The sequence below is a fragment of the Eleutherodactylus coqui genome, chromosome 9 (assembly GCF_035609145.1).
Source record: "Eleutherodactylus coqui strain aEleCoq1 chromosome 9, aEleCoq1.hap1, whole genome shotgun sequence".
Taxonomy (NCBI): domain Eukaryota; kingdom Metazoa; phylum Chordata; class Amphibia; order Anura; family Eleutherodactylidae; genus Eleutherodactylus; species Eleutherodactylus coqui.
Genome location: NC_089845.1, coordinates 14455169 through 14464531, shown reverse-complemented (window position 1 = coordinate 14464531; position 9363 = coordinate 14455169). Strand labels below are relative to the sequence as shown.

Here is a 9363-nt window from a genome sequence, read left to right as displayed (position 1 = left end):
CCACGGCTGTCAGGATCGCTACTTCCCTGGAGTGATGCAAGACATTTTTGATACAAATATGCCTTGCATCCGAGGCAAATTCAGATATTGGTTAGCACAATATCGAGCCTTGATTGCTGAAATATGGTTTTCCATTATTATCATTTTACCCCATGCACGTTTGCTGCTAACAGCAGCTATAGGGGTATTTTGAGGTAATTCCAGGCAATTGGCTAAATACTGTTTACTATATGCATGATACCTGGTATATGAGGTTATGCTAGTTTTATCTATGCTTATGGTACCTTATTGATAGTGTGTTGCTGACATGATAAATACTCACTAAATGCTTGAGCAGTGTAATATATTACCTTATTTTTGTCTGGTAGTTTTTTCACCCTTACTTTTTGTTTTTGTACTTTATTAAAGGCTTGAATTGTTGTAATGTCACTTTTTTAAGGCACACTGATTAGAGTGATATTTTCATGTACAAGGCTGTCTTATCAGTTGGTTAAAGGGGATAAAACGGGCAAAGAAAAGTGGAGCATGCTGAAAGCAGAAACTGGACACGAAGTAACCTCTGGGACTCCTACAACTAGACACAAACTAACTTCTGGGACTCCTACAGCTGGACACAAAGTAACCTCTGGGACTTCTACAACTGGACACAAACTAACTTCTGGGACTCTACAACTGGACACAAAGTAACTTCTGGGACTCCTACAGCTGGACACAAAGTAACTTCTGGGACTCCTACAGCTGGACACAAAGTAACTTCTGGGACTCCTACAGCTGGACACAAAGTAACTTCTGGGACTCCTACAGCTGGACACTTCTGGGACTCCTACAGCTGGACACAAAGTAACTTCTGGGACTCCTACAGCTGGACACTTCTGGGACTCCTACAGCTGGACACAAAGTAACCTCTGGGACTCCTACAACTGGACACAAAGTAACTTCTGGGACTCCTACAGCTGGACACAAAGTAACTTCTGGGACTCCTACAACTGGACACAAAGTAACTTCTGGGACTCCTACAGCTGGACACTTCTGGGACTCCTACAGTTGGACACAAAGTAACTTCTGGGACTCCTACAGTTAGACACAAAGTAACTTGTGGGACTCCTACAGCTGGACACAAAGTAACTTCTGGGACTGCTACAATTGCACACAAAGTAACTTCTGGGACTGCTACAGCTGGACACAAAGTAACTTGTGGGACTCCTACAGCTGGACACAAAGGAACTTGTGGGACTCCTACAGCTGGACACAAAGTAACTTCTGGGACTCCTACAGCTGGACACAAAGTAACTTCTGGGACTCCTACAGTTGGACACAAAGTAACTTCTGGGACTGCTACAGCTGGACACAAAGTAACTTCTGGGACTGCTACAATTGCGCACAAAGTAACTTCTGGGACTCCTACAGCTGGACACAAACTAACTTCTTACTGATAGGAGAGGGAAGAAGAGGGGGAGAATAAAGAAACCCGGACTCTGAGGAGGAGTGAAGGGAAGGGGAAGAGGAGGAGGAGAAGGAAGGAAGCGAGATGGGACACTGGCTGCACAGCGCCGATGTGATGTGATGGTCTCCGCTTGTGTGCCGGTCATGTCGGCAGCGGCCGCTCCAGGACTGCCCGGACTCTCGCTTCTGCTCGTCGCCGTGCTGCTCCCTGAGGCTGCGGGTGAGTGATGCCGACAGCCGTACTGCTCGCACAGATGATGGGGCATTGGGGGGGCTGTAGGTGGGAGACTCAGCGGCTCCTGCAGAAGGGACCGCTGATGTGGGTTAGGGGACGTGCAAGGCAGTTATGGGGCCACTGTGGATGAAGAACCTTAGAACGAGGAAGAGCACAATGTGCAGTCCAGATGGCCGGTGCCCCCCATCTCAGCTGCCCCTCCCCCACTGTGTGATAAGAAGGAAAACTTCTAGATGCCAATTGTTGCTATGTGGTTGAGCAAGGGAACCAGATCTGCAGATGCGTGTACCCCAAAAGATAGATCGTTTCAATGAGCGAAGTTCACTGGGGCAACCTGATTGTACCGACAGATTCAGCATTTGATCGTTCAGTCGTTCCCATTCGTTCCATAAGTGAATGGGCACTGAATGAGCACGCCAGTGATGCTTTAAATGCCTGCAAAATAAAGTGAATACCGAATGAAAAGCAAACTATTTAAACGATTGTTGGCTGCTTTTACATGGAACGATTACTGTTGATTTTTGCTTGTATGTCTGATGTAACCTTAGCTTCTAATATCAGATAGTAGTCAGCTGCATGGTGGTTTGCTATAGGGATTGTTGATCTGTTTTAATCACCTTTTTATTGTATTGAGAATAATTTATTACATAATTTATATGGTTTTCCAACAAATAATCTGCTGGTTCTAATCCTCTGCTTTTTCAGTGTATGAAGCATATTTATCCTTGGATTTTTTGTTTGGCACAGGCAACAATCAGCATGGATTACTTTCCAGCACGTGTGAATGGCGTTACAAAAATCCCACATATAATGAAAACAAAGATCTGGTACCGTGTTAGCCAGTAGAGCAAAATGTGATTGTTCTCAGCAAGAGAAACGACGTAGATATGATACCTTTTAATGGCTAACAAAAATACATGATGTAATAATAGCGAGCTTCCACTAGCCTGAAGAAGAACCCTGCGTTGGTTCGCAAGCTCGCTATTATTACATCATGTATTTTTGTTAGCCATTAAAAGGTATCCTATCTACAAGATTACGTGGTTTCTCTTGCTGAGAACAATCACAAAAATCCCACACACATGCATTACAAGCAGAATGATAGCAAATTTGATGAGGATTTTGGTATGCACCAAAATCCTCATCAAATAGTTCTGTTGGCAGCAATGCTGTGCTCCCTTCTGCAGCAGGTGTCCACTGGTCACGCTTGGAATTTTGGGTCCAACAAGCAGTTTTTGAGGTGTTATTCTGATGAGCCCAGTGCTCATCAGAACTGGTCAGAATTGTGACTACTAATGATTAGATGATGTGTTTTTTCCCCACACATTCTTGATATGTTTATTTTTCTTTTCAAAGAATTGACCCTTAAAGACAATATTTACTATTTTCATCTTCCAACCTTTCAGTATTCCAGCTTATGCTTAAAGGGTTTTCCAATGTGGTACTGGTGCATCTTGTCTCCCCCGGTACTATGGGTGTAGTCCTGGGATTGTCCTGGTGGAGTTATAGGGAATGCCCACAGCTGCCGATTGCCGACATTCCTCCCCAGTCACAAGCTGTCAAAAGAATCCGGCCCCGCTGGGCTCCTTGTTTAGCTGCTAGCGTATTGCTAGCAGTACTGTCAGTGTGGTTGCGCCGGCCTGCCATATCTGCTCCTGGCCCCGCCATCATAGCTCAGGACCCCGCTGTAACACTTGCCGCTGCTCTACCATCATCTCCCCTCCCGGGTCCTGTCACTCTCGCCACCGCTCTCCCTTCTCCCCTCCTGGCTCCGGCGCTGCCAGTCACCCCCTCGCCCTCCCATATCTGCTGTAATGCGTTCTGCTATACTCCTCCACCACTTAAGGCGGCCATGCTGTCACCTGGCTGGATGGATGGAGGCACCGCCGCTGAAGCCGGCACCACCATCATATGCATGTAGGTAAACATAGGCTGAAGGCCGGTTCCATCCCCAGATATCACTACCTGCCGGACTCCCATCAGCATTGCAATCTGTAATGCCGTCCACCCCGCTCTCTCTCTCTTCCCATCAGCCGCTTTCCTCAGCCCCATTCAGGCAGCCAATTGCCAACTGTGGGCGTTCCCTATAACTCCACCCCGACAAACCCACGTCTCCACCCACAGTTCTGGTGGAGACAAGATGCACCAGTACCTTTTTAATGTTATAAAAAATGAGGAGAGGATATGAAATTCTTAAAAATGACAAACTAAATTCCCTCTGCAGTCCAGCGCCATTGTTTCTGTTCTTAGTGCAGATGTTGTTAAGACTGCTGTCACACAGGTGTTTTTACAGCGTTTAGTGCAACGTTTGAAACTTCTGCTAAAATTGCTGTAAACTGCTTCCATTGATTTCAATGGGGTTTCTCAGATGAGTGTTTGAGCACGGAATTTCGAACGCAGCACTATTCAAACACTGTCTGCTCTATTTTAGTGCATTTCAGCTATTTTTAATGCACTGCACCACCCATTGCAATGATGGGGTGCGTTTAAAACTCTGTTGAAAACATAATTCAAAAATACAGAGTTTTTACTAATACCTGTGTGAGAGTGGCCTTAATTGGGCTGCAGTAGTGATATTTCATATACACTTGGCAGTTGCAGCTACTTATTACTGCAGTTTTTTTCGGTATAGGCTTGAGGGCTTATTCAAACATGCGTATATTGGACAGGTTTTTATGCCCGGCCTATATATGCTGCCCCTCTCTGCGGGGGGGGGGGGGGGGCAGGACGAGCCAGGAGCAGTGCACTGAGCTCCCACCCCCTCTCCGCCCCGCGCCACTGTTTGCAATGGGAGGGGCGGGATGGGAGCAGAGCTAAGTTCTGCCCCGTCCCGCCCCCTCCCATTGCAAATAGTGCCGAGAGGCAGAGAGGGGGTGGGAGCTCAGTGCACTGCTCCTGCCCCGTCCCGCCCCCTCCCATTGCAAATAGTGCCGAGAGGCAGAGAGGGGGTGGGAGCTCAGTGCACTGCTCCTGGCCCGTCCCGCCTCCTCCCCATTAGGCGCCTGTGTGTTAACCTTACCCCCCCTTCCTGCCAGCAGCGCCGCCAGTCCCGATGCCTGCAATCTCGATGCCAGCGCTCACCTCTAATGCTGTGCAATCTCCCCTGCTGATCCTCCGCTCTCTGCCGTCACCCTCCATCCCCTGCTGTCATGCTTCCCTGCGCTGCAGGAGTCTCTGCTGTTGGCCCGCTGCTCTGCCTTCTCCCCTGCTGCTCTGGCGCTCTCGGTCCCCGGCACCGCCGCTGCTGTGCCTTCTCCCCTGCTGCTCCATTCCCCCCTCCCAATGTGGCTGGCACCCAGCCATTCAGGAAGTGGGGGAATCACCTGGCTGTCAAGCAGCCTAACAGTGGTGTAAACCCAGCACTTCCAGTGGCGTCAAGGTACAACAGTACCTAACAAATATTGCCCTTTTGCTAAACAGGAAGATACCCTGCTGGCATCTTGACAAGGATGACCCCACGGTCTTCACCTCGGGCTGGCTATTCCTGACAGGACACAGGAGGCACCAATAGCACAGGACGGGGCTGTACAAACCACAGAGCTGGGAGCGGTACCAAGACCGGATCTGCCAGCAGACAGATGTACACAAAGACACAAACAAGGACAGGAACAGGGTCTGACAACTGACCAACGTAAAATACAGGATGGCAATGCTGGGTGACTAGAGCAAGCTCACAACAAGCTAAGATACAAACGTCAGGAAGCAAAAAACATACATAGACAAAGAGCAGACTGAGAAGACCAGCGTAGGGAGGCTATGCAGGATGACAGAGCCAAACACACAAACCGCAAAAGGTGCAGAGACGGGGAGGCAACCAATAAACAGAATACAGATACAGGCGACCTAGGAAAGCTGGGTGTTAGAAACCAAACACACAACAACTCTCAGGCAAGGGAGAAGTGCCCCCAGACAAGCTTAAATAGGAAAGTAATGCCTATTAACCCCACAGCTGGGGTGAGAGCCAGAGAACTGGTTAACTCTTTCAGTGCTGGTATTAAACAGACATATAGAGTCCATACGCACAGGACGAGCAGAGCGATACACATGTCTGCCCGGAAGCACAAGAGGTTGGCAGACATGGGTAGCAGATCTAACACATGGATACTTTAGATGCAATTTTTTTACGCACCTAGTCAGCGTCAAAACGACGCACGTTTGAAAGAGGCCTGAAGGTGTAGTGGGGCTGCATCTCCATCACTGCAGTAAATTTTGGTGAGAAGTATTAATAATGAATTAAAAATAACAATATCTCCTATATCCTTGCAGAGAGGCACTTCAGCAACCAAGGATGTATTAGATATTCCTACTTACAATTGGTTATACCACAGGTATTGCAGATAGCACTTTGGTTTTGTTTTAAGGGAAATGTGTTATCAGAAAATTATCCAAATGACATTTTTGTGTTTAAACTTTTTTTTTTATAGAATTTTTTTTTTAAGTTTTTAATCACTGTCTAGATTTTTTTTAAAAACTCCTAAAATCTTGCACTTTTCACAAAGATCCTAATGCTAGTCTGTTGCTTCCTGATTAGTAGAGAAATCTTTACAGTAGTCTTACTGACGTCACAGGTATGACTACACTGAGAGGTGACACCTATATGTACATAGCACAGGACCCACCATTCACAGCACACCTCATCCCCTCCCTGCATACTGACTACAGAGCCTAATACTAGTCTGCTACTTTCTGATCTGTATAGACCCTTTACATCAGTCATCTCACTGACCTCACATACAGGATTACACTGAGAGGTGACACCTATATGTAGATAACATAGATAACACAGAAGCCACCATTCACAGTAGTCACAGCTCACCTCCTCCCCCTCCTGCACATTCACCACTAATCCAAATACTAGTCTGTCACTACCTGATGTGTAGAGAACATTTACATCAGTCATCTCACTGACATCACAGGCAGGATTACACTGAGAGATGATATCTATATGTACATAACACAGGACCCACCATTCACAATAGTCACAGCTCACCTCCTCCTCCCTGCACAGTGACCACAGAGCCTAATACTAGTCTGGTACATCCTGATCTGTAGAAAACCTTTACATCAGTCATCTCATTGACATCATAGACAGGTGACACCTATATGTAGATGACACAGGGCCCACCATTCACAATAGGTGATCAGCTGGGACTATCTACTCCCCTCCCACCACAAAGCTCCAAAATAGGTCATGCTGTGTTTTCACACATTTAATACACAGTTCTGAATGACCCATTGTAAGGCAATAGACTTTTAGCACTGTGCAGTATGGATGTAAAAAACATGCAGCAAACCTATGACCATGTGAGTGAACCCTAAGGGTGCCTTCACACTTGCAAGAAAATCGTGAGATTTTTGCGAGAGCGAGTAAAAACACAGAAGTATGAAAGCTATGCTTTGCAATGGCTTCATTCACATCTGCGATGTTTCCACTTGCTGCCTGTCCTATCTTTCTTAGTTTTTTGCTTTTGTTTTATTTCCCATGCTTACCTATGGAACCTTTGTTTTATTGCATCACAACGCACAAACTTGCGATTTTCGTGTGATCTGGTTTTAACATTAGAAACTCCTATTGTCTATCATGAGAAAATCACAGATGGCAGCGATATTTTTGCAAGAAAAAGCATTGCTGACGTTCAGACATCTCATGAGCAAAATTGTGGTTTTTGCCGTGATTTTCTCGTGGCGACATTGTGTTTGCCAGTGTGAAGGAGCCCTTAGACATCTCATAAGCAAAACTGCAAATTTAACTGAATATTCTCACAGCGATATTGTAATCGCCAGTGTGAAGGAGCACTAAGAGCTGTTAATGTAATATCACTAGAGGGGAATGTCCGTCACATTTCTGTCTGATGCAGGAGACATTTGTGCCTATTTCTTCCTAGTCCGTAAGCCCTTATTTTGACAGTTCCCTCTGACTTGTAAAACGCTGCAGAACATGTTGGCGCTTTGGAAAATTATTATCAAGTAAAAGACCAGATTCAAGGTCTACTTAACAAAATCTATTTTTTATTAAAGGGGTTGTCCCGAGGCAGCAAGTGGGTCTATACACTTCTGTATGGCCATAATAATGCACTTTGTAATATACATTGTGCATTAATTATGAGCCATACAGAAGTTATAAAAAGTTTTATACTTACCTGCTCCGTTGCTGGCGTCCTCGTCTCCATGGTGCCGACTAATTTTCGCCCTCCGATGGCCAAATTAGCCGCGCTTGCGCAGTCCGGGTCTTCTCCTCTTCTCTATGGGGCTCCGTGTAGCTCCGTGTAGCTCCGCCCCGTCACGTGCCGATTCCAGCCAATCAGGAGGCTGGAATCGGCAATGGACCGCACAGAAGCCCTGCGGTCCATGGAGACAGAGGATCCCGGCGGCCATCTTCAGCAGGTGAGTATGAAGACGCCGGACCGCCGGGTTTCAGGTAAGCGCTGTGGGGGTTGTTTTTTTAACCCCTGCATCGGGGTTGTCTCGCGCCGAACGGGGGGGGGGGTTTAAAAAAAAAAAAACCCGTTTCGGCGCGGGACAACCCCTTTAAGAAGGAAGGCCGTCTTGTCCATGGGCGTTGCATTTTCCCGCAGCAAATTTCAGCCGCAAGAGAATGCTAAAGTCACCGCCATTTTATACGCAAGCGGAAAATCGCGGCAGATTTCCGCTTGTGTACATCAGGCCATAGTTATCCTATGGAAATTGCATTACCCGCGTGCGGATTATCGCCGCAGATAATGCAATGATATATCGCTCGAGGACAGGAGGCCGAAGGCTGTGCTGCTTGGACTAAAGAAAGATAATTTACCATGAGTAGAAATGACACTTTCCCTGATGTTCACAGCTTCATCACCAATGAGGATTTGGCAATTACTGATTTTGGTGTGGGTTACTACTAACCTGCAGACTCTAATACCACTTGACCAAAGACTCCAGCTCTTCTGATGCTTTACAGATGTGTGAGGTCTACTCCATCCTGCAGATCTGGCCAATGGAATGTCATTTTTCTCCGTCCGTATTGTGGCAATTGTCTGAGTTGAATGGGAGAACTCGCCACCTCCCGTGGTCACCTGTTCCACTCATTGATCGCCCTCACTGCAAAAGGTTTTTTCCAATATCTAATTTGTGTCTTCTCCCTTTCAGTTTCATCCCATTGCTTCTAGTCTTTCCTTGTGCAAATGAGAATAGGACTGATCCCTCTGCACTGTGACAATCCTTCAGATATGTGTAGACAGCTATTAAGTCTCCTCTCAGCCTTCTCTTCTGCAAGCTAAACATTCTCAGATCCTTTAATCGTTTCTGATAGGACATGATTTGCAGACCGCTTACCATTTTGGTAACTCTTCTCTGAACTTCAAGTTCCAGTTTGTCTATGTCTTTTTTAAAGTAGGGTGCCCAGAACTGGACACAGTATTCCAGATGAGGTCTGACTAAGGAAGAGTAGAGGGGGATAATTACCACACGTGATCTAAACTCTATGCTTCTCTTAATACATCCCAGAATTGTGTTTGCTTTTTTGGCTGCTGCATCACATTGTTGACTCATGTTCAGTCTATGATCTACTAGTATACCCAAGTATTTTTCACATGTGCTGCTTAGCCCAATTCCTCCCATTCTGTATGTGCTTTCTTCATTTTTCTTGCCCAGATGTAGGACTTTTTATTTCTCCTTGTTAAATACCATTCTGTTAATTGCTGCCCACT

General features: G+C 46.3%; 1 protein-coding gene across 1 annotated transcript in view; it reads left to right on the top strand.

Moving 5' to 3' along the window:
• Positions 1-1521: 1521 nt before the first annotated feature.
• Positions 1522-9363, top strand: part of RECK (reversion inducing cysteine rich protein with kazal motifs) — a 247826-nt gene continuing 239984 nt past the window's right edge. Inside the window, exon 1 of the mRNA XM_066579140.1 lies at positions 1522-1663. Coding sequence (XP_066435237.1) covers positions 1564-1663 — 100 coding nt within the window. The 5' untranslated portion in view covers positions 1522-1563. The remainder of the gene's footprint in view (positions 1664-9363) is intronic.